Source organism: Microcaecilia unicolor, chromosome 3, assembly GCF_901765095.1.
Source record: "Microcaecilia unicolor chromosome 3, aMicUni1.1, whole genome shotgun sequence".
NCBI lineage: Eukaryota > Metazoa > Chordata > Amphibia > Gymnophiona > Siphonopidae > Microcaecilia > Microcaecilia unicolor.
The window spans coordinates 295,630,456-295,656,419 of record NC_044033.1 but is presented as its reverse complement, the minus strand read 5'-3'; the positions used below and the strand labels follow the sequence as shown (position 1 = coordinate 295,656,419).

General features: G+C 41.8%; 1 protein-coding gene across 1 annotated transcript in view; it reads left to right on the top strand.

The window, feature by feature from the left end:
- The window catches only part of LOC115466732 (sterol O-acyltransferase 2-like), a 347,349-nt gene that overhangs the window by 71,894 nt on the left and 249,491 nt on the right, over positions 1-25,964 (top strand). The window contains exons 3-5 of the mRNA XM_030198190.1: positions 10,570-10,712; positions 23,014-23,073; positions 23,248-23,355. Coding sequence (XP_030054050.1) covers positions 10,570-10,712; positions 23,014-23,073; positions 23,248-23,355 — 311 coding nt within the window. The remainder of the gene's footprint in view (positions 1-10,569; positions 10,713-23,013; positions 23,074-23,247; positions 23,356-25,964) is intronic.

Sequence of the window (25,964 nt, the reverse complement as noted above, 5' to 3'; positions counted from 1 at the left end):
CCCTTACAGCTGGGGAAGTGAAGATTAAGGAATGTTCGGGATGATCTTTTAGCGTTCCTGGGTGGCAAGTCTACCAGGTCTGACATGAAGGCTGGGGCATCTCCATGAATGATTTTATGAACTAGAGAGCATACCTTGAACGCAATACGTTCTTTAAGTGGAAGCCAGTGTAGCTTTTCCCTTAGGGGTTTAGCACTTTTTTTCCTATTTTGTTTTTCCAAATATGAGTCTGGCTGCAGTGTTCTGGGCAGTTTGAAGTTTCTTTTTTTTTTTTTTTTTTAATTTATTTATTTGTAATTTTAATGAATTTTACAAGATACACTTGTACAGAAAAGGAGTATTACCATACCATACAAGAAAATATTTTATAAAGAAAATCTATTAAATGATAATTACTGCTAAAGTCCACAATTGTAGGCAAGGCACAATTCAAAAATTGGTTAACATAGGAAAAAATGAGTAGAACATGTTCCCACTTATCCTATCTAGATACTAATGGAGGAAGCACAAGAGAGTTTACGGCTGGTTCTTGTCTGGAGTCCAGGAATTTTGCTAACTGATCACTCTCAAAGAAAACATATTTAATTGATTGAAATTTAACAACACATTTGCAAGGAAAATTAAGCCAGAAAATTCCCCCCTGTGACAATACACAATCACGAAGTTTCAAAAAAGACTGACGTCTTTTCTGAGTTTGTCTAGCAATATCAGGAAATACTTTGACTTTGCAATTCAGAAAGACTTCATGTCTATGTTTAAAGAAAGTTTTCAAGATCCAGTCCCGATCCGGCTGTAGAACAAAGTCTATAATTAATGTAGCAGGTTGTACTCCACATAGTTCATCTTCAATTGTTTGTGATAAATTCAAATTTAGCTCCTCAAATGGGGTTTCCATAGATGGTATTATGTGCTCACTTGGTTTCTTAACATAGGGAGCCAAATAATAAATCCTTGCTACAGGTGGAAACAATTGTTCAGTAATTTTTAATACTTCAGAAAGATATCTTTTGAATGTTATTAAAGGAGCCACTGCTGGAACTTTAGGAAAATTTATAAATCTCAATGTTTTCATCCTTTGTAAATTTTCTAAAGTTTCTATTTTCCTCTGTAAGTATACATTTTCTTTTATTAAAGTTATTTGACTCTCTTTAATTTGATTTGTTTCAAGTATAATTGTTTGTTCAAAAGTTTTAGATTGTTCCAACTGTTTTTTCAAGTCTGCTATTTTAGCTTGATTTGATTGAGTAACTTCAACTATTGGAGATAGTTTCTGGGTTAAAGAATCTTCTAAACATTCCAAAGCATCCCAAATTTTTTCTAGGGTTATTTTCTCCAGTTTTTTAGGAAATAATTTCAATGTTACCTCTTCCTGAGCTCCTTTCTTAGAGCCAGTCTTGCTCTCTTGTGATTCAACTCCTGCTCCTTCGGTATTCTCAGCAGTGTTGCCAGGTGGAAAATTTTTTTCCCACCCAATCCAGCACAAAAACCACCCAAAACCCGCCCAAACTCAAACCCCGCCCCTGACACCCCCACCCCCGCGTCATCACCCCCGCCCCGCTGTCATCAACCCCGCCTCCCCCGTCACCGGCCCCGCCTCCCACGTCATCGGCCCCCACCCAAAACGTCACTAACCCCGCCCAAAACGTCACTAACCCCGCCCAAAAAGTCACTAACCCCGCCCCCCGCAGCCGAAAAAGCCGCCCAAAAAACCGCCCTGAAGCCCAAAAAGCAGCCCAAAAAACCACAACCCGCCGCGGGCAAAAATTTCCCGCGGCGGGTCGCGGAAAACCGCCCAATTGGGCGGTAAAACCGCCCACCTGGCAACCTTGATTCTCAGCAGTAACCACCAGCACTGCACTCGGCGTTCTGCTAGCAGAGTCTGCCCCTGCTCCCAGATCAGACATCTCCTCATCGGGTCTAGTCAATCCAGGGCTCTGGTCTGCCAGCATTGCCGGCATTGAAGGAGGACTCCGTTCCTCTGGGCTCAGAGTGGTCTCTCCCTCAGGCAGGTAGGTCGGTTCTCCTCTCATCGATCCCTCCTGCAGCAAGGGTTGTTGCCCAGTCAATTCTACTCTGGGAACAGTGAAACGGTCCATCGGTCCCAATTCCTGTCTTGCAGAGGGAGCAGGGTAAGCCCTCTGTTTGCCCCGTCTCTTGGGCATGGAAATGTATTTTTTAAGGAAAAAAAAAACAGCAAGAGGGAGTTGAGTGAGGAGCTGTTTCACACACGTCCTATTCAGACGCCATCTTGCTAGTTTGAAGTTTCTTAACGTATCTCTTGGGCAAATATTATATCTACTCCCTGCTGGACCGCTTCCTTAAATAAGAGTTGTCTTTTTACTGGTGAATTTAGGCCCTTCACATTAAGTGTAAAGAAGGTAATCGTAGTCATACTTGTTATCTATGTATCCCAACTCTGTATCTCTTTCTGTATCTTAGTACTAGGGACCCCCACCATACTTGCTTTCTTCTGTAGAAATTCTTTTCCAACCCCCCTCCCCTTTTCCCCTCTTACCCAAATTCCACCCTCCATACCACGGTCAGGTGTTTTAAGGGGGTCTGTAACATTCCCGTGCCCCAAAGCTCCTATATTGACTATATCTGATAACAAAACGTTTTTTTTTAATATAAGCTTCCCTGATCTCTTAACACCGCATAACAATGTGGCTTTAAACCTTATATAACACTAGAAATTCAACATTAGTTAACAATTATCAACCTCTTACCAACCATTGTTAGCTTATTTTTCCACCCTTTTCTCTGCTTTCTTGTGTTATAGTCTCTTTGGTATCCTTATAGTCCCGTGTATCTCTGACCTTTGCTTTGTGCTAGCAAGAAAGGAGGCATACTGTGCCCAGCGTTCCACGTGTAGACACCAGATGATTAAGTTGCCAAAGATTTCCCTCATCGCAAAGCTGGATCTGACTGTTGCCCTGTAATCGTCCTTTCCCAGCCGTCACTCGTTGCCACCTTGGTTTGTCCATGTGTGCCATCCCCATCTTTCATGTGGGCCCAGTTAAGTTGGTTATCTCTTTTTCTGGGAAAATCAATGCGGCGTCAGCGGCCCTTCGAATCTGATGTAATTTCCCCTCCTTATAGAAGTGCAGAGCAAATGGGTGACTCCATCTTTATTGTATGTTTTGAGCTCGCAGGTATTGTGTAAGCGGGCGAAGTTTGGCCCGCCGCCAAAGAGTGGCGCGTGCCAGATCTTGGTATATCTCAATGTGGTGTGTATCCCATTTAAAATCCGGGATTTCCCGCGCAGCATGCATTATTTTTTCCTTTAGTTTGTAGTCCGCAAAGCATGCTATCAAGTCTCTGGGCTGATTATTTCTTGGTGCTCCTAGCGATCTATGTGCTCTCTCTATATAAATCTCTGATGGTTCTTTCTCCACCTGTATCTCTTTTAAGAGAGCGCTTGCCATCTGCTGCACCACGAGCTTACAGTTTGCGTAGGAAGGGATTTCTGGAAGGCTTCAAAATCTTATATTACACCTTCTGCTCCGATTTTCGATGTCTTCCAATTTATCCCAGATTTGCTGGTAATTCTGTTTGTTCTCTATAGCTTGTTCATTTAAGGCCTGTATCATCTCCGTTTGTTCTTCTAGTCTCTCCTCCGTTTCTGTTACTCGCTGCCCCAGGGCTCCAATTTCGCCACGCAGGTCTGCTCCCAAGGTATTCAAGTCGGAGCGCATGGCTTTTAACTTCCCTGTTCAGGCACTCCCGAATCTCAACCAGTGGATCGTTTCCTGCAATTTGTGGCTCTTCTGGACTGTAGAGCAACTGGGACTCCTGTATTATTTGCAGCTGCACTGAGTCCTCTGCTGTCGATTCCCTCTCCATGCTTTTTTGCCCCATTTTGCTTTGCGAGGTTGATGTGCTTGGGCCCGGGTAGGCGAATCCTGCCAGGGACTGTTTCGGCGCGCAGGAGGTCATGCTTACTGCGATCCCGCTCTCTTCCTCTGCTTGTTATTCTCTCCGGTTTTAATTTAGCGCTGGGTTAGCTGCTCGAAGAAGCGTTTTCTGCTTTGGGGCAGCTGGAGCAAATCGCTCAAGCAGCCATCTTAGCTTGGTGACGTCACTTCCCCCTATTTTCTGTGTTTTTAAACATTAGTTTTTAAATATCAGTTTTTATTTTGTTTGAGACATTGTTTCCTGTTATGTGTTATGTGTAATATGCTTTTACTTGAGACAATATTCTCCATGTTGTGTTTAACATGATTTCAATTTTTAATTTTCAACATATATATTATTCTCATTCTATTTGTATGTTATGTTTTTAGACCCCTGATGAAGGCTTTATAGCCGAAACACGGACCGTGTAGGGTCCTAATAAAGTCTATTTCGAGTTCTCATTCCTTGAGTTCTGACTGGTTTCTTGGATTGGATTGTCTTCCACTCTGCATTTGTTTTCCTTGTTGGATTTGTGGAAGGTGTGAACCCATTCTTTTTTCTTCAGATTTATTGACTCCAACATACTAGGCCCAAGGGGTAAATTAGCTGTACCTCATCTGCATAAGCAAAAGAGCTTGCAGAGAACCTACATACTTCAGCAGAGGGGAAAGTACCATCCCTGTGAAACTCCACAGCTATGTACAAGATATTTCACAAGTTTATAAAGTTCCTTAACAAAAGAGCTTACAGTCAACGCTATTGTATGTTATTAATATATGAAGATAGCATTTTGCCATTTGGTGGCCAACATGTATATCAGTTGCTACCAGGAGTTGGAAGTGGGAGAGGATGCATGATTTATGATAGGGAGGGGAGAGATCGTGCAGTTTTATGCCAGGGCTCTGGACTCTGAGTGTGTTTGAAAGGAAGTAATGCAGTAGCTGGGAAAGAAAGCCAGCAGATCAATATCACAACAAAAAGATTTTATTGAAGATACCGTGTATGAACAAATCGCCTGACACAAGCCGTGTTTCGCCCACCTAGGGCTGCGTCAGGGGCTACAATAAACAAATATATAATAATTATCATAGATCATAATAAATAAAATACAACACACATACGAGCATAATATATCAAATATATAAATTGACAAAAAACAAATAATAAAATATGGAATATTACTAAGTATACATAGAGAGTATACTAGAATAATTACATGAATAAGCATATCGCTACGCACTGTCCAATATATATACATACACACATACACACATGTACATAAAAGAGCATATATAAGAAAATATATATATAAAAGAAGTGTATGTAATGCAACAATTGTATGACAGTGCATATAAACATATATATAAAAGCATAATAAAATCTGACATCACATAACAGCAAAGCAAGGGCACTGGTATAGGTTATGAACTTCAATACAAATATGTATAAAAAAATTTATAAATGAGATAATAAAAGGGCACATACCTAATTTGAAACCTTCGTAAAGGGGCAACTATAAAAAAGTGAACATGGACACAATCAAATAATACTGTATGTTACCAAAAATGAGAAATGGGGTAGTATGTATTGAACTAAAAAAAAGAAAAATGAATTAAAAATAAATAAGGAAAAAGAAAAATTATAACAAAATAAAAATGAAAATGAAAGATAAATAATGAAAATAAATGAAGATAAAAAATGAAGATAAATGTGAACAATAAAAATGTTACTCACATATGGTGCATAAAAGTCAAGAAAAAACCAGCTCTAACGGGAATCCCTATAATCATAAATCAAAAAGAATTAATAAAAAACAAAAAATAAAATTAGAGCGTATCAAGACTAATAATATGACATTAGTTTAGGTATCATAGGGTGTATTGACACTACATTGTGTATTGACATGACTAGTGCGATGTGTTTATAAAAAATACTATATACAAAACGTCTTGCAATCAAAACAACATCATGGCACAGCAATGTCACATATATAAACACAGAGTGTGATATAATGATAAAATATCTAAAATGTTACAAGTGCCGTGTTATAAAATGATGCACATTGTTATGTATGACAAACAATTATCAGTGCCCCTAAAGGCTGACAGAAGCGCAATTAAATATTAATGCAGCATCAGAGGAGAATTAAACCACCATGTTGCCAGTAAACTTCCTGCTATACTACTTCGAGTGATTATATATAAAAACAGGGACGATTACAGCATTAAAGCAGGGACCACAAAAAGTGTGGATATCAACGTCTCTAAAAAGCAAATGCTGTAGTCTGAAGATTAAAAACAAAAGTGCAATACTGCTTCGAGTGAGTATGTATGAAAACAAGTAAATGCCAATAGTGCAATGATGCGCATACATAAAATGTGTCTCAAAACAAAAATATACTTACAGTGGTCTCTAACATACACAAATGGACAAACCATTATTGAAGCTGGAAAAACTATTGCAAGTGTCCTGTGATGTGTATATGCATCATTTCCAGATCAAAGTTCAAAAAAGTGGCAAATTAAAGAACGCCAGAGACTAAAAAAAGGGGAAATAGCTATAAATCAAATCAAATTTATATGCAATGATTGATTAATAAATGCGGTGAAGAAAATACTGAATGAAAAACAACAATGAATGTGATCTGATGTAACACAGGATATGTAAATTATATTGATGATGGGACTATGTTCGGTAAAGAATAAAAATTAAAAAAAAATGAAAATGAATTGAATGAAAATTTAAAAATATAAACTTATACACCTCTTCTGCTGGGAGACCGTTTGATTTGTATAGAAACTGCTGAAAACAAAAATATAAAAAAATATGTATGTGAACACCCTAAGTAAAAAAAGAGCATGTCATTCTATATAGAATGCACAACAATAAAAATATAAGTACAAATTAGAAACAAAAATATATATATTGTAAATAAAAGAATAAAAAGTAAGAACAATATTATTTCACAGGAATATTGATAGGTCAGTTTCCATGTACAGACCCTGAAGATGTAATGTTTGTAACTCAAAAATGAATTGTTGTTCCTTTCTTAGGAAGAGGGTGTCTACTGGTCCACCTCTCCAGTTCTTTTTGTGCACAAATAAAATGCAAAAACGCAGTTCTTCAAAAAGATGTCCTAAGGTTTTTGAATGTTCCACCAGTGGTTTCTCAAGCGCATTCCTTTTTATAGCACTTTTATGCTAGATTATTCTGGTGTTAAATTGTCTCTTGTTTTTATCTATATAAGCTAAACCACACAGACAGATAACCACATAAATAACGTTTTTAGTCTTGCAATTAGAGAATCCTTTCAGATGGATCTTTTTATGGGAAGATGGAATATGAATGACTGTGGTTCTCTTGTTCACATTACAAACAGAGCATGATCCACATGGGTAATGTCCAACTGGTAAATTCCTCAATGTTTTGGGTTCAGTGTGTAATGCTGATGGCACTAATAGATCTTTTAAGTTTTTTTCACGTTTATATGCTACTAGTAGCTCTTTGTTATCAAAAGCAGGGATGCCTTGTATTAGATGCCAATGTTTCCTAATAATCTTAACAATAGGATTGGACATATGATTAAATAGAAGTGTACATACAATGTTGTCATTACTTTTCTTCTTAGCTGGTTGTAACAATGCAGATCCTGACACCCCAGAGGCTGTTACAAACCCTTTATTAATGTGTTTCAATGGGTAACCTCTCTCGTGAAAACGACTTATCATATCTTGGGACCTAAAATAATAGGTGCGGGGATCAGAACATAATCTTCGTAACCGCAAGAAATGACTATAAGGTAGATTCTTCTTCAGGGTTGAACTGTGACAGCTGTTATATATTAAAAATTTATTGACATCTGTCGGTTTGCGGTAGATGTCAGTGATAAATTTGTTGTCTCTGATGCTGATTTTAATATCTAAAAAAGGAATACTTTTATCATTATAATTCATTTGAAACTTCAAATTTGGGTGAAGGTTATTTAACCAGGTGAAAAAATCTTGCAAGTCACAAATGGTCCCATTCCAAATTAGAAAAATATCGTCTATATAACGCTTCCACAATAAAATATTGGTTTTGAACCTATTTTCAGTTAAAACTTCTCTTCAAAATTACTAACATATAAATTCGCAGTATTGCACTTTTGTTTTTAATCTTCAGACTGCAGCAGTTTTGCTTTTTAGAGACGTTGATATCCACACTTTTTGTGGTCCCTGCTTTAATGCTGTAATCGTCCCTGTTTTTATATATAATCACTCGAAGTAGTATAGCAGGAAGTTTACTGGCAACATGGTGGTTTAATTCTCCTCCGATGCTGTATTAATATTTCATTGTGCTTCTGTCAGCCTTTAAGGGCACTGATAATTGTTTGTCATACATTACATCATTTTATAACACGGCACTTGTAACATTTTAGATATTTTATCATTATATCACACTCTGTGTTTATATATGTGACATTGCTGTGCCATGACGTTGTTTTGATTGCAAGACATTTTGTATATAGTATTTTTTATAAACACATCGCACTAGTCATGTCAATACACAATATAGTGTCAATACACCCTATGATACCTAAACTAATGTCATATTATTAGTCTTGATACACTCTAATTTTATTTTTTGTTTTTTATTAATTCTTTTTGATTTATGATTATAGGGATTCCCATTTGAGCTGGTTTTTTCTTGACTTTTATGCACCATATGTGAGTAACATTTTTATTGTTCACATTTATCTTCATTTTTTATCTTCATTTATTTTTATTTTCATTATTTATCTTTCATTTTCATTTTTATTTTGTTATAATTTTTCTTTTTCCTTATTTATTTTTAATTCATTTTCCTTTTTTTTAGTTCAATACATACTACCCCATTTCTCATTTTTGGTAACATAGAGTATTATTTGATTGTGTCCATGTTCACTTTTTTATAGTTGCCCTTTTACGAAGGTTTCAAATTAAGTATGTGCCCTTTTATTATCTCATTTTTAAATTTTTTTTATACATATTTGTATTGAAGGTCGTAACCTATACCAGTGCCCTTGCTTTGCTGTTATGTGATGTCAGATTTTATTATGCTTTTATATATATGTTTATATGCACTGTCATACAATTGTTGCATTACATACACTTCTTTTATATATATTTTTTCTTATATATGCTCTTTTATGTACATGTGTGTATATATATATATATATATATATATATATATATTGTGAGAAGGAAGAGGCTGTCCTACCCTGGTTTAGGCCCCTAGAGGGCGCTGTTCCCCTAAAATGTCCAGGGAGAAGGGCTGGGTGAGTCACTAAAGGGAGCCAGTAAGGGGTGTATAGCAGGAGGTCGTTAGGACCGAGGAGAGTCCTGGGGATAGAAACAGGTGCAGCAGGTTATGGGCTGGGGCCTGTTTGGTCATTAACCCCTTAATACCCCACCTGAGTGTGAGGGAGGAGGAGAGCTAGCAGCTGAAGAAGAGAGCTGGTAACTGAAGCAGGAGGATCCCCATGAGAAGTACTGGCTGAGCCCTTTGGACTGGTGGTGAACTGTGTGCAAAGCAAGGAAGCTGGCTGGGGTAAGAAGGCCCTAGAGTGTCAGGTATAAGAACTGTGTGTTACAAGGAAGGACTGTGTGTCCAGGTTACAAGGAAGGACTGAGTGTCCAGGTGCTTAAGCTGGAAGATTGAACTGAGTAGGAAGAAATGTTTAAGCTGGAAGGACTGTTTAAGCTTGTAAAAGTGTTTTAAGCTGGAAGAAGTGTGCCCCAGGAAGGGGGAATAAAAGATTTGTATGAGAAATATCCTATTGGTGAGACCGGACTGTGTTTGCCTTTTGAGAAGCAGGTCACCCTGAGCAGAAAGGGGTAGTAGACTAATTTGCATAAAATCTGCATACTGAGAACCAGCTCACCCTGAGTGAAAGAGGGACCTGGGATCCTGAGGTGGGAGCTTCATCTTCACAATATGTAAATATATATATATATAATTTATATTGGACAGTGTGTAGAGATATGCTTATTCATGTAATTATTCTAGTATACTCTCTATGTATACTTGTAATATTCCATATTTTATTATTTGTTTTTTTGTCAATTTATATATTTGATATATTATGCTTGTATGTGTGTTGTATTTTATTTATTATGATCTATGATAATTATTATATATTTGTTAATTGTAGCCCCTGATGCAGCCCTAGGTGGGCGAAACACCTGTGTCAGGCGATTTGTTCATACACGGTATCTTCAATAAAATCTTTTTGTTGTGATATTGATCTGCTGGCTTTCTTTCCCATATTGGATTTTGCAGATTGTTTGCCTAGTAATGCAGTAGCTGTCAGCAGGTAAAGGCCTCTTGGCCACCTGGCAATGGCATAGCCAAGACTGATTTTTTTGTGGGGCCCAAGGTTAACATGGATGGGCAGTAGGCCATATGAATATTAACACCACCCCCAGTTCTCTTGTTATTGGCTTGGGCTGCTGCTGTTGACTAAGAGGGCCTAGCTCCAAAGTGGCTATGCCCCTACCACCTGAATTGCCCCCTGAAATTCCATCATCTCTCTTCCTTGTCCTTATTTCTGCTTTCTGTGTCTGCCTCTAAGCATGTTTCAGTTCTGTTGTGTATTGAGAACACGGGGGAGGTGGGGGAGGCTGAAGGTCACTGATGCTCCATGCCCTTTTGCAGGTGGTGAAATCGGAGCTCTTGAATCACATGCACCGGCAGCTGAATGATGCACTGGATAGAGTCATGGAAGAGGGTATGCAGGCCTATGCTCAGAACCTGAAGGGTCACGGCACAGCCGAATCGGAGAAGCAGAAGCAGAACCAGTAAGAACAAAGCCAGCAGCACATGCCATCTTGAACACTACCTCAAAAGAGTAGGAAGACTGAAGTTCCAGGGATTCCCTATCAACTAAGAGGTTGATATTCAGTGCGATTTAACTGGAAAGGAGAAGCTCCTACCTGGTTAAATCATGCTGGGTGGCCCAGGAGCCGATATTCAGTGACACTTAACTGGACAGTGCTACTGAATATGACTGTGACTGGAATGGCACTCTTTGGTTAGTGCGGGGACAGTGCAAAGGCAGAGTCAGGGAGGAGCCTGGAGTTATGCAGGCACTAGTAATATTCAGTGCCAATACCCACATACTGTAGCTCATGAGGCATGTAGGACCACAAAAAAGGCAATCCTAACTTTGCCCAGTTAACTATGTGGATACGACACGGACTATTGGCTGTACCCACATAACTTCCTGGTGCCGCTGAAGACCCAACTATTCAGTGCCAGCACATAATATCTGAGTCTAATTTAGGCACTGGCTGAATCTTGACCTATCTGCTTTTCTGAGTTTCCCTGTTAGCAGAGCGGGGACAGGACTGGGCAGACTGCTACAGTCTGTGCCCTGATGGCAACTTCAGAAGCTGGAAGACAGGGCCAGTGCCAGGCAGATTTCTATAGTCTATGCTCTGAAATTGGTAAGGACAAATCAAGATCAAGTATACATATGTAATATCACATCATACCTTATGCTATGAGTTAATCTTGTTGGGCAGACTAGATGGTAAGTACAGGTCTTTAACTGTTATCAACTACTGTTACTGTGTGATGTCAACATTCAAGGGAACTTATACATTTACTGGCTGCCACTAAACTATAAGTCCCTAGTCATGAATGTTTAGGTGCACCATTTGGATTGTGCTATGAAATTGCCTCTGCATGTTCTGACACTAGCTGGATAATGCTGGAGTGAAGCAAGGATATAAGCTGGCAAAAAAAAACATTCCTAAATTAAACTGCTCAGCTCTCTATATATAGTGGCTGACTATCATCACTATCGCTCGGATTTTATATAGCGCAGCTTAAGTTGTGTGCACAAATCCAGTTGCATTCTGGATTTCTGCGTGCAAGTTGATTAGTCAACAAGCTAATCAGTGCCGATAATTGCCACTTAAACAATTAACTACCTAAGTATTGCCATACTGGGAAAGACCAAAGGTCCATCAAGCCCAGCAACCTGTTTCCAACAGTGGCCAATCCAGGTCACAAATACCTGGCAAGATCCCAAAAAAGTACAAAACATTCTATACTGATTATCCCAGAAATAGTGGATTTTCCCTATGTCCATTTAATAATGGTCTATGGACTTTTCCTTTAGGAAGCTGTCCAAACCTTTTTTAAACTCCACTAAGCTAACCGCCTTTACCACATTCTCTGGCAACGAATTCCAGAGTTTAATTACACGTTGAGTGAAGAAACGTTTTCTCTGATTCGTTTTAAATTTACTACATTGTAGCTTCATCGCATGCCCCCTAGTCCTAGTATTGTTGGAAAACGTAAACAGACGCTTCACATCTACCTGTTCAACTCCACTCATTATTTTATAGACCTCTATCATACCTCCTCTCAGCCGCCTTTTCTCCAAGCTGAAGAGCCCTAGCCGCTTTAGCCTTTCCTCATAGGGAAGTCATCCCATCCCCTTTATCATTTTCGTCGCCCTTCTCTGTACCTTTTCTAATTCCACTATATCTTTTTTGAGATGTGGCGACCAGAATTGAACACAACATTTGAGGTGTGGTCACACCATGGTGCGATACAAAGGCATTATAACATCCTCATTTTTGTTTTCCATTCCTTTCCTAATAATACCTTATATTCTATTTGCTTTCTTAGCCGCCGCAGCACACTGAGCAGAAGGTTTCAACGTATCATCAACAACGACACCTAGATCCCTTTCTTGGTCTGTGACTCCTAATGTGGAACCTGGCATGATGTAGCTATAATTTGGGTTCCTCTTTCCCACATGCTGCACTTGCTCACATTAAACGTCATCTGCCATTTAGACGCCCAGTCTCGTAAGGTCCTCTTGTAATTTTTCACAATCCTCCCGTGAATTAACGACTTTGAATAACTTTGTGTCATCAGCAAATTTAATTACCTCACTACTAACTCCCATCTGTAGGTCATTTATAAATATGTTAAAAAGCAGCGGTCCCAGCACAGGCCCCTGGGGAACCCCACTAACTACTTGAGAATACTGACCATTTAACCCTACTCTCTGTTTTCTATCTTTTAACCAGTTTTTAATCCACAATAGAACACTACCTCCTATCCCATGACTCCCCAATTTCCTCTGGAGTCTTTCATGAGGTACTTTGTCAAACGCCTTCTGAAAATCCAGATACACAATATCAACCGGCTCACCTTTATCCACATGTTTGTTCATCCCTTCAAAGAAATTTAGTAGATTGGTGAGGCAAGATTTCCCTTCACTAAATCCATGTTGACATTAATTGGCGTTAATTAGAATTTACACGCACAATTGTCATAAGTGTATTCTGTAAAGTGATGAACGTAAATTCTAAGTCGCATAGTTGAAAAGGGGGCATGGCCATGGACAGGTCATGGGCATTTCTCAAATCTATGCTCATTGTTATGGAATACACCCGGTTTGTGCCTAATTTAGGCATCAGCATTTGCACCAAGTTTTACTTGGCTTAAGTGCCCGAAACCAAATTTAGTCGTGTGGATGGACTCTCAGCGTATTCTATAATCAGCACGGAAATGTAGGCCTATTCTATAAAGTACACATAAATTTAGGCTCCATGTACAGAATCTAGTCCTATATTTATTGCCAGTACGTAAGAACATAAGCATTGCCATATTGGTGCAGACCAAGATATCATACCCAGTATTCTGTCTCCAACAGTGGCCAATCCAGGTCACAAGTACCTGGCAAGATCTAGAACAGCAAAACAGATTTTATGCTGCTTATCCTAGAACATGCACTGGATTTTCCCAAGTCCATTTTAATAATGGTTTATGACATTTCTTTTAGGAAATTATCCAAACCTTTTTTAAACCTTACTAGGCTAACTGCTTGTACCACATTCTCTGGCAACAAATTCCAGAGTTTAATTACTCATTGAGTGAAGAAATAGTTTCTCTGATTTTGTTTTAAATTTACTACTTAGTAGCTTCTTTGCATGTCCCCTAGTCCTAGTATTTTTGGAAAGAGTAAACAAGCAATTCACATCTACCTTTTCCACTCCACTCAGTATTTTATAAACCTCTATCTTATCTCCCCTCAGCCTTCTCTTCTCCAAGCTGAAGAGCCCTAGCCACTTTAGCCTTTCCTCATAGGGAAGTCATCCCATCCACTTTATCATTTTCGTTGCCCTTCTCTTCAGTGGTGACTGTATTCAGTGTTGCTGTCTATCTACATAGCACTGTTGAATAAATGCAGTGTTTTCAACTCCATGGCCAATATAAAAAATAAATAAATAAATAAATAACTGCTGGATTAAGATACTGACCCAAGAATTGTCCACTCTCTCTCTCTCTTTAGAAGGCAAACTATAATGAACCCATGCTAACTCCAAGTGACGAAAAAGTCCACTTATCTACTCCAAGCAGCCTGCAGTCTATGTTGGGATGGGAATTAGAAAACCTAAGAAATGCCACTGTTTCCAAGCCAGCAGCACTGTCTTCAATTAATCCTATTTTGTCTATCTGTTTTTTTAATTCTTCCTATTTACTTTTCCTTTACCAGATTAGGTGTAAGTGGGGAGTCCCAATGTATTCCCAGATAGCAATGGGAACCCCTACATAAACAATATTTATTTGATTGAGACTAGGGCCAGAACTGATCATCACCAGGAGACCATAAGCAACTACTCACGTGTGTTTTTTCTCCTGTTTCACAATGTCTCAACCATCGCCACTGCTATTGTTTTGAACCAATTCTTCTGTTCCCCCACCAAAGTCCAATCCAGCTTCTGCACCCCTTCCCCCTAAGTGCTATTCAACTCTCCTCCTCCCCCTACGAGTTCTGTTTACCAGGTACTTCTTAGCCAAGATCAGGTGACCCTCAGGGGGAGGAATGCTGGCTTCGGCCTAACCCCTGGTAAGCCTTTTCTTGGTTGAGAGGTGCCCAGCTTTCCTTCTAATAAGTTCTGGGAGAAGAGGATATTTCTCTGGTAAGTGAACAAATTTTGCTTGTGCTTTCGGAACTTGAAGATTGGGGTTTAAAGGAGGAACTGTAAGTTAGTGATAGGCTGATATCCTTAATACTTTAGCAAGTTTTAAATTACGGAAAAACTCAAAAAACACTAAGATGGAGTCAGCAGTCCAGCAGCGAGAGGGGTGCTATCCAGTCTTTTGCATTGAGTGTCACATGTATGATTATCTCCCAATTGGTGAGGTGTCATATGTGTGTGCCCGATGCAAAGAGCTCCTAGCTCTCAGAGAACGTGTCCGTTCTCTTGAGGCTAGAGTAGCAGACTTGATGGAGCTGAGGGAGACAGAGAGGTACATAGAGGAGACCTACAGGGATGTTGTAGAGAAGTCCCACCTCCAGTCAGGTAGCCCCTGTGCTACCTTGGAGGAGGGAGGTCTCCTAGAAGGAGAGCATCACCCTGGTGAAGTAGGAAGTACTCCTGTAGCCAGGACCTGCCCACCAGGGGATGTACTATCCTTTCGCACCGAGGATATATCTCCAAATATTGCCCGGGAGGGAAAGGTTAGGACAGCTGTTGTACTTGGTGATTCGATCATTAGGCATATAGATAGCTGGGTGGCTGGTGGACGTGAGGATCGCCTGGTGACTTGCCTGCCTGGTGCGAAGGTGGCGGACCTCACGCGTCACCTAGATAGGATTTTATATAGTGCTGGGGAGGAGACGGCTGTCTTGGTACATGTGGGTACTAATGACATAGGAAAATGTGGGAGAGAGGTTCTGGAAGCAAAATTTAGGCTCTTAGGTAGAAAGCTGAAATCCAGATCCTCCAGGGTAGCATTTTCTGAAATGCTACCTGTGCCACGCGCAGGGCCCAAGAGACAGGCAGAGCTCCAGAGTCTCAATGCGTGGATGAGACGATGGTGCAGGGAGGAGGGCTTTAGATTTGTTAGGAACTGGGCAACATTCTGGGGAAGGGGGAGCCTATTCCGAAAGGATGGCCTCCATCTTAACCAGAGTGGGACCAGGCTGCTGGCATCGGCGTTTAAGAAGGAGATAGAGCAGCTTTTAAACTAGAAATGGGGGGAAGGCCGACAGTTGCTCAAAAGAGCATGGTTCGGGATAAGGTATCTTTCAAAGATATCACCATAACAGGGAAGATAGAGTATCCTGATAGTGAGGTTGCAAAAGAGATTGTAGTAGATCGGGTATCCTTAAATAACAATAAAAATCAGACAAAAGATTGCCAATTAATACTGTCAAGTACTAAGCATGATGTACTTAGGAACAACAAACATAGTTTGAAATGTCTATATGCGAATGCCAGGAGCCTAAGAAATAAGATGGGGGAGTTAGAATATATTGCACTAAATGAAAAATTAGATATAATAGGCATCTCTGAGACCTGGTGGAAGGAGGATAACCAGTGGGACACTGTCATACCGGGGTACAAATTATATCGTAGTGATAGGGTGAATCGGATTGGTGGAGGGGTAGCATTGTATATTAACGAGAGCCTTGAATCAAATAGATTGAAAATTCTGCAGGAAACAAAACACTCCTTGGAATCACTGTGGATTGAAATTCCATGTGCAAAGGGGAAAAGGATAGTGATAGGAGTGATAGGAGTGTACCGTCCGCCTGGCCAGGACGAACAGACGGATGCGGAAATGTTAAAGGAAATCAGGGACGCAAACAAACTGGGCAACACAATAATAATGGGGGATTTCAATTACCCGCATATAGACTGGGTTAATGTAACATCTGTACACGCAAGGGACATAAGATTTCTTGATGAAATCAAGGACAGCTTCATGGAACAGCTAGTTCAGGAGCCGACAAGAGAAGGAAAAATACTAGACTTAGTCCTTAGTGGTGCTCATGATCTAGTGCAGGGGGTAACGGTACGAGGGCCGCTTGATAACAGTGATCATAATATGATCGGTTTTGATATTGGCATTGAAGGAAGTGAAACTAGGAAATCAAGTACGCTAGCGTTTAACTATAGAAAAGGTGATTACGACAAAATGAGAAAAATGGTGAAAAAAAGACTGAAAGGAGCAGCTCGCAGAGTAAAAAACTTGCGTCAGGCGTGGATGCTGTTTAAAAACACCATCCTGGAGGTTCAGGACAAATATATTCCACGTATTAGAAAAAAGGGAAAAAAGACTAAACGTCAGCCGGCGTGGCTAAACAGTAAGATAAAGGAAGTCATTAGAGCCAAAAAACAATCCTTCAGAAAGTGGAGAAGAGAACCAACTGAAAGTAACAGGATAGATCATAAGGAATGCCAAGCCAAATGCAAAGCGGAGATAAGGAGGGCAAAAAAGGACTTTGAGAAGAAATTAGCGTTGGAAGCAAAAATACATAGTAAAAATTTTTTTAGATACATTAAAAGCAGGAAACCGGCCAAAGAGTCGGTTGGGCCGCTGGACGAAAATGGTGTTAAAGGGGCGATCAGGGAGGACAAAGCCGTAGCGGAGAAATTAAATGAATTCTTTGCTTCGGTCTTCACCGAGGAGGATTTGGGGGGGACACCGGTGCCGGAAAGAATATTTGAAGCGGGGGAGTCGGAGAAACTAAACGAATTCTCTGTAACCTTGGAGGATGTAATGGGTCAGTTCAGCAGGCTGAAGAGTAGTAAATCACCGAGACCTGATGGTATTCATCCCAGAGTATTAATAGAACTAAAAAATGAACTTGCGGAGCTACTGTTAGAAATATGCAATCTGTCCCTAAAATCGAGTGTAGTACCGGAAGACTGGAGGGTAGCCAATGTTACTCCGATTTTTAAGAAGGGTTCCAGAGGAGATCCGGGAAATTATAGACCGGTGAGTCTGACGTCGGTGCCGGGCAAGATGGTGGAGGCTATTATTAAGAATAAAATTGCAGAGCATATACAAAAACATGGACTGATGAGACAAAGTCAGCACGGATTTAGTGAAGGGAAGTCTTGCCTCACCAATCTAATGCATTTTTTTGAGGGGGTAAGCAAACATGTGGACAATGCGGAGCCGGTTGATATTGTATATCTGGATTTTCAGAAGGCGTTTGACAAAGTGCCGCACGAAAGACTCCTGAAAAAATTGCAGAGTCATGGAATCGGAGGTAGGGTATTATTATGGATTAAGAACTGGTTGAAAGATAGGAAGCAGAGAGTAGGATTGCGTGGCCAGTATTCTCAGTGGAGGAGGGTAGTTAGTGGGGTCCCGCAGGGGTCTGTGCTGGGTCCGTTGCTTTTTAATGTATTTATAAATGACCTAGAGATGGGAATAACTAGTGAGGTAATTAAATTCGCCGATGACACAAAATTATTCAGGGTCGTCAAGTCGCAGGAGGAATGTGAACGATTACAGGAGGACCTTGCGAGACTGGGAGATTGGGCGTGCAAGTGGCAGATGAAGTTCAATGTTGACAAGTGCAAAGTGATGCATGTGGGTAAGAGGAACCCGAATTATAGCTACGTCTTGCAAGGTTCCGCGTTAGGAGTTACGGATCAAGAAAGGGATCTGGGTGTCGTCGTCGATGATACGCTGAAACCTTCTGCTCAGTGTGCTGCTGCGGCTAGGAAAGCGAATAGAATGTTGGGTGTTATTAGGAAGGGTATGGAGTCCAGGTGTGCGGATGTTATAATGCCGTTGTATCGCTCCATGGTGCGACCGCACCTGGAGTATTGTGTTCAGTACTGGTCTCCGTATCTCAAAAAAGATATAGTAGAATTGGAAAAGGTACAGCGAAGGGCGATGAAAATGATAGTGGGGATGGGACGACTTTCCTATGAAGAGAGGCTGAGAAGGCTAGGGCTTTTCAGCTTGGAGAAGAGACGGCTGAGGGGAGATATGATAGAAGTGTATAAAATAATGAGTGGAATGGATCGGGTGGATGTGAAGCGACTGTTCACGCTATCCAAAAATACTAGGACTAGAGGGCATGAGTTGAAGCTACAGTGTGGTAAATTTAAAACGAATCGGAAAAAATTTTTCTTCACCCAACGTGTAATTAGACTCTGGAATTCGTTGCCGGAGAACGTGGTACAGGCGGTTAGCTTGACGGAGTTTAAAAAGGGGTTAGATAGATTCCTAAAGGACAAGTCCATAGACCGCTATTAAATGGACTTGGAAAAATTCCGCATTTTTAGGTATAACTTGTCTGGAATGTTTTTACGTTTGGGGAGCGTGCCAGGTGCCCTTGACCTGGATTGGCCACTGTCGGTGACAGGATGCTGGGCTAGATGGACCTTTGGTCTTTCCCAGTATGGCACTACTTATGTACTTATGTACTTATGTACTTCTTTCCCCATTACTCTTACCAAAGTCTCAGAGCAGCTTCTTCTATCCTATAAGAGCAAGAAAACAACAAGGCAAGCAGTCCACCAAATTCAACGTGAAAGATAAAACAAGGAGGGAGACCTTGTGGAAAACACAGGCCCCGATATTGAGACTGCGGGAGATAGCCGAGCTGTTTCCCGCAGTCCTCGTTGAACTTGGATATTCAATGCCAGGCTATTTCTGGTGACCAGCATTGAACATCCGGGTATATTTTTGGCCAGTTTGAAGATAACCGGCTATGTTGATATTCAGACATAGCCGGTTACCTTTAAATGGCAAAAGGTATACCAGGTTTTGACGTGGTAAAATATGACTGCCAAACCTGGTTTAAAAATTGGTGGATCGCATGATATAACCGGTTATCCCGCGCTGAATATCGGTTAAGTTCTATTTAACCAGTCAGCATCCGTTCTGACTGTTTAAATAGTCTTAAATATCAGGCAAACAGTCTTTATTTGTTAACTAAATGTTCCCAGGAATGCAAACATCTATGCTATTGTTTTCAATGGCATTTGCTATAGTGTTGGACGAACGAAGATGGCTACTGCTGGGGGAACAGGCTTCGACTTTTTGACTTCAAGCCATCTCCTGTCATTAAACCTCCTTGATACAGGCTTCCTGGACTCTCTGTCTCTCCAACCTCCACCTCCACCTCTTCCCTTCACTCCACCCCTTCATGATACAATATTAGACATGCCAAATCTCCCACTGAGATACTGCTACTACTGCACTGCCACTGCTGCTTCTCCCAATGAGCAGCAGTGGTGACAAAACAACAAAAACAAGCACGGAGCCGCAGTTTTCGGACATGTGTTGTCAGTTCTACTGGTCCTCTCCCTGGACAGCAAGTTGACATCATTGGGGCAGAGGACCGGAAGAGCCGACAGCGCATGCCTGAAGGCTGCAGACCTGCATTTGTTTTTGTTGTTTTGCCAAGGCTGCTACTGCTCATCGAGAGAAGAAGCAGTGACTGCAGAAAACAGAAGATACCGGGGGAAAGGGGGGCATGGAGAAAGAGTCAGGAGATGCTGAATGGAGAGAGGGGAGGAAAATATAGAAGAGTGGGGATGCTGGATATAAAATGGTGGGGGAGAGAGAGATGAGGAAAGAAAGAGGGGACACACTGGATGGAAAAGGGCTGAACAGAGAGAAGATGCTGGGTAGAAGGATGGGGAGAAAGTGAGAGACCCTGGCTGGAAGGATGGAGACAGAAAGAGGAGAGATGTTGTATAGAAGGAGGGAGACAAAGAGGGAAGACACTGGAATGATGGGGAGAGAGAGGGAATGGTAGGGAGAGAAAGAGGAGAAGGATGGAAGGGTAGGGAGAGAAATAGAGGAGATGCTGCATGGAAGGATGCAGAGAGAATGAGGGGGGGACACTGGAAGGTTGGGGAGAGAAATAAGGAACACACTGGAAGGATAGGAAGAGAAAGAGATGAGATGCTGGATGAAAGGCTACAGAGATGAAAGAGGGGGAGACACTGGAAAGATGAGGAGAGGAAGATGGAAGACACTGGATGGAAGAGTAGGGAGGGAAAGAGGGGACATGCTTCATGGAAGGGTAGCGAGAGAACGAGGGGAGAGAAAGAGAGGAGATGCAGTATGGAATGATGCAGAGAGAATGAGGGGGAGACACTAAAGATAGGGAGAGGTAGATGTGGTTTAAAAAAAGAAGTAAAAAAGATAGGAAAGGAGAGAAGTGGCAGATGGACCGGAAAACTTGTAAAGAAAGTTAAGAAAAGACAGATGAAAGCAGATCTGGAGACTGAGACAAACATGATTGAAAAAAAAAGAAAACAACAAGAGGACAAAGGGAGAAAGAATTTTATTCTTAATTCAGTAAAGGGAAAATGTCAATTTCACAGCAAATTTACATTGCTTTCTTTATAGTTTTCAGAGTGCTGTTTCTCTTTTTCTTGTGTTACACTGTTGGTAGAGTGTGGCTTCTTGGGGTTTAAGTTTAATGTTTGTCTACGTATCCATTATTATAAGTTTGTGCTCACTTATTCTGTACCTGGCAAGGGTCTATTTGTGTTCAGTGTTTGTAGCCAAGACCAGATACTCCATTTGCATGGAGCTTCTATTCATACATCTGTAATAATTCAGTTTCCCAATAGGCATATTGATGTTCTAGGTCCCACTGTAGTATTTACTGTATTGCGTTTTCCTAGGAAGGATCCTTGATGTGTTACTTCTGGAAATTAGTGGTGTTATGGTAAAGCAAATTAGCTTTATAGGTCCTGAGTGATTTTTGTAGGCTTTGTATTACAGTTACTTCACAATATGCGTAGGACTGGAGAGGGACTATGGTTTTTTTTTACTGAGATTACACCAAAATCAACTTTTTTTGTGTGGTGATTTTCTTTTTCTGCTTTGCATCTGTTCTTAGAGGAGGATCTTTGGGGGGTTTCTGTGGATGCAAAAAATATGTTTATATTAATAGCTTAATAGTCCAGTGTGCAGTGTTAGGGGCCAATATTTTTTATATTAGATTTCTTAGGCTACATATTTAAACTGCTTTTTCAAAGGTATTTACCTGTTTTATTAATACAGCTTATTGTGGTGTTTATATTTGTTATAAAGCAAGTTGAAGGATATGTACCATTGTAGAAATTATTTTGCAGGATACTGTGATGTGTTGAGATGTTAACCAGACTTAAATCTACTGTAATGGCAGAGTTTAAGTTATGGGATAATGTGACTATATTTTAAAATGTCTGTGTTTCCTAAGATTCCATAAGTATGTAGGGGGTTTATGTTGATTCAGGACAGCTGTTGGCCAGAACGTTTACTTAGAAATCCATCATCAAGTGCACTCTAAGGCATTATTTAAGAATATACCAAGCACTATTCACACCTATAGCCTAGTGCCCTCCCCCTATTAAGTCTGGGCCCCCTCAAAATGTCAGGTCCTAGTTATTCCACTGCCATACATTAACTTCTGAGATCAAGTCTTCTTCCTTATAACTCCTCATCTTCATCACACTCTATCAGTTTTAACTTCCTGACTGCCGCCCCACCACCATGGCCCCACCTTCTTCTCCCTCTCCCTTATCCCCTTCTCACCTTCCTATCCAACTGGCCTGATATCCCTTGCCAAACTTGGACATTCCACCAATATGAAACTTTAATCTCACCAGTTCTACTGCCAATATTTATGCTACTACTTTTTATATCCAATGTGTGTAATGGAAGCCCTAAGTCATTTCCCACTGTACCTTTAACTCACTGTAATCTGGACCTGTTGCATATAGGACTTTACAAAATAAGGAAAATGACATACGTCTTGGGGAATTGACTTAAAAAAAGGCTTGTTGCTTTATCCATTTCCTCTTTTCAAAGTAACCCACAGTATATGATTGGAGAAGGAAAGCACAAGTCTCTGTATCTCAATCTGCTCTTGCAGCAAGCTCTAAGAAGGGTAGGGGTTAACAGCCAATTATTAGTTTAAGATGTTGTTAATTGGCACCAGTTGGCAGTTGTGCACACAACTGATCTTAGCCACTATTCTAGAAGCTGTGCGCTCATTTTCTAGGAGGCGTGACTATGGGAGGGGCATGAGCAGGTCAGGGGTGTGCCTTGGAGTTATGCATATATGTTATAGAATACTAGAGATTACGCACCTGAAGCCATCCTCTTCCATCACATCCATGACATCTATGGACTGGTCTTTCTAATTTCCTGAATAAAAGAAAGTCAATATATGCCACACCACAGAATGAAACCATCCTGTCGCGGTTGACCCATGTCCAGTGACTACTCTGATTGTAAAGCTAGCTGATAGCTCTGATAGGGAACGGGGTAACCTCCTTTTATTATTTTTATAATTCTAATCTTTTTTTCTAGGCAGCATGCAACATCTGGGGACAAAGTGAAAGTCTTTGTGGAGCGACAGTCCATTTTGGAGTGAGTACATGTAGCTGTGGTCTAGTAGTGCTCCAGGGTCTCCTCCTTTCTTTCCCTCACTCAATTGGTCCCCTGTATTCTTCTGAGGATATAATATACTCGCCCCCTACTCTAGACATCTTCCTCCCCTCCTCTCAGCTGCTGGTGATATTTTGTCCTCTTTCTATTCCCTAGTGAACTGATGGAGGTGCAGCACTTCCGCACCATTTACCACATATTTATTGCCATTTTCTGTGTGTTTATCATTGCCACTGTGGCTGTGGACATCTTCGATGAAGGAAGGTAAAAGAGTCTCGAGCACAACTTAAGTCTGTGTGTGTGTGTGTTGGCACATGCGTGACGCAAGGATGTGTATGTGTATTCAATGTTCTGTGTATGTAATATAAAGTAGAAACTTGATGGCATGCTTGAGCAGTTAGAGCCTATTCTACTGGCGAAGTACATGCCATCAAAACATAGTGCATACCTTCCTGCTACTTGGTATTCTATACGAAGCTAATTATGCATGTAAATGACTAGAATACTGCCATCCATGTGCCTTCCTGCTGCCTAAAAGTAGTAGCTAGCCCCTAGTATGAAGTCTGATACAATAAAACATATCCCTCCCCCTGATATTCAAAGCGATTTAAGTGGGTAGGAGAGGCTCCTGGCTGCTTAAATCTCCTGTGGCTGCCTATATGCCAATATTCAGCAGCACTAAAGCGGGCAATGCCAGTGATTATCACCTCTAAATGCTGCCAGAAAAAGGGGCAGGTTAGGGGCAGTACAGGAGGCTGCGTTAGGGAGGAGACCAGGGTTATAAAGTTACCGGTAATATTCAATGCCAGCATCTGCATAGCTAAGTGACCAAATTTAGGATACCTCAACAGCTGTCCTAACTTTGGCCGGCCTAGTTATATGGGTCCCAGCACTAAAAATCAGCCAGGACCTGCATAACTTTTCTTTTAAAGGCTTCCCCCTCACGAACCCCCCCCCCCCCCAAAAGCATGCCACCACTTCCTTCCCCCTCCCCCCAGGCAGCCATCAGTCTCATCCCTCCATCTGCTGTCATCTAAGTGCCTGGTGGTCCTTGGCAGCAGGAGTGAAGGCCACTCGTTCCTGCCTTTTGTGGCTGCTAAAGGATAATGGCTGCTGTGACCTCTCACGGCAGCCTCATGAAGTACCACAAGCCAGCAGCGTAGCCAGACCTGCCATTTTGGGCGGGCCCCGCATTAACCTGGGTGGGCTGTTCCCAACCCCACCCCTACACAGTAATTTTAAAATATTCCCCCCCCCCCCGGCATTTTCTTCTGTCTCCCTCGGCCTACCTTGGCAGCGCTTTCTCCCTTCGCCATCCCCTCCCTCTCTTCTGATGGCTCTCCCCGTCCGCGTGGTCTGTTTATTTTTAGTCCTTAAAGCGCCGTTCTCCCTCCAGCACCGCACCGGCGATTCCGATAGCCTTTTGCCAGTGTGAGACGTCGGGGACGGGGCCTCTCAGGCGCGTCCTGAGGTGGGATGCACCTAAGGAGAAGCCCCGCCCCCGACGATGCACGCTGGCAGAAGGCTATCGGAATCGCCGGTGCGGTCCTGGAGGGAGAACGGCGCTTCAAGGACTAAAATTAAACAGACCACGCGGATGGGGAGAGCCAGCAGAAGAGGCAGGAAAAGATGGCTTGGGTTGGGGCTTGTTAGGGTGGGCGCTGGGCGGGCCTGAAGGAAAAGTGGCTGGGCCTGGGCCCGTCCAGGCCCACCCGTGGCTACGCCCCTGCCACAAGCTGTCACGAGAGGTCATGGCAGCCATTTTCCTTTGGTGGTCACAAGGGGCAGGAGAAAGTGGCCTCTGCTGATGGCCCCAACGACATACGCAGACCACTAGGGACTCCAGGTGGGCCCCGGGTGGCCTACCTATTCTGGATGATGGCAGGGATGGGATTTGTGAGTGGTGACGGTCTTGGGGTTGGGGGGAGGCGATGGCCTGCTTTCAGTGGTGGCGGTCTGGGGGGAAGGAAGTGGTGGCCTGCTTTTAGGGGAGGCTCGTGGGGTGGGGTGGGGGGGGGGGGTGGGGAGAGAAGGGAGGATTTAAAAAAATAAGTTACGTAGGTCCCGGCCGATGTTCAGCTGGGGCCTAGCTAAATGTCTTATGTGGGCCCTGGCTGAATATCAGCCAGGGACCACATAAGCTTCAGTGGCCAGGACAGAAAAATTAACCCCCTACATTCAGTGCTGCTGCTTGGACATGACCCGGCACTGAATACTGGGGGCTAGATACATGTAGTTGACATACTGCTTGCAAAATAGTTATCTACAATCATTAATAAGATTGTACAGGAAATCATTTCTTAGCTTTCAGGTACTTTTAAAATCAGCCTAAACAAATGAACTCAATTTACTCCTTCCATCACCTTATTTTCTTTATACCCTCCTGCCCCTCCCTCCCCCTCTCCCCAATGCTCACACAACACTCGTGCATACTTAGACTAGAAGACCGCACTTTCAAAAAGTTATAAACAGGATGGAGTCTTTACAGAGAGCAGCTACTAAAATGGTCAATGGTCTTTGCCATAAAGTGTATGAGGACAGACTTAAAGATCTCAATATGCATATTTTGTAAGAAAAGCGGGCGAGGGGAGATATGATAGAGATATTTAAATACCTATCCAGCTTATTTTTGAAAGAGATCGCCAGCCATCTTCCGACACAAATCGGGAGATGGCCTGCCATCTCCTAAAAGCAGCCAAATCGATATAATCGAAAGCCGATTTTTGGACACACTCGCCGGCATTCCGTCGCGGAGGCGGCCAAACTTCAAGGGGGCGTGTCGGCAGGGTAGCAAAGGCGGGACGTGGGCGTGCTTATGAGCTTCAGCTGATAATGGAAAAAAGAAAACCGGCAATGACGAGCATTTGGCCGGT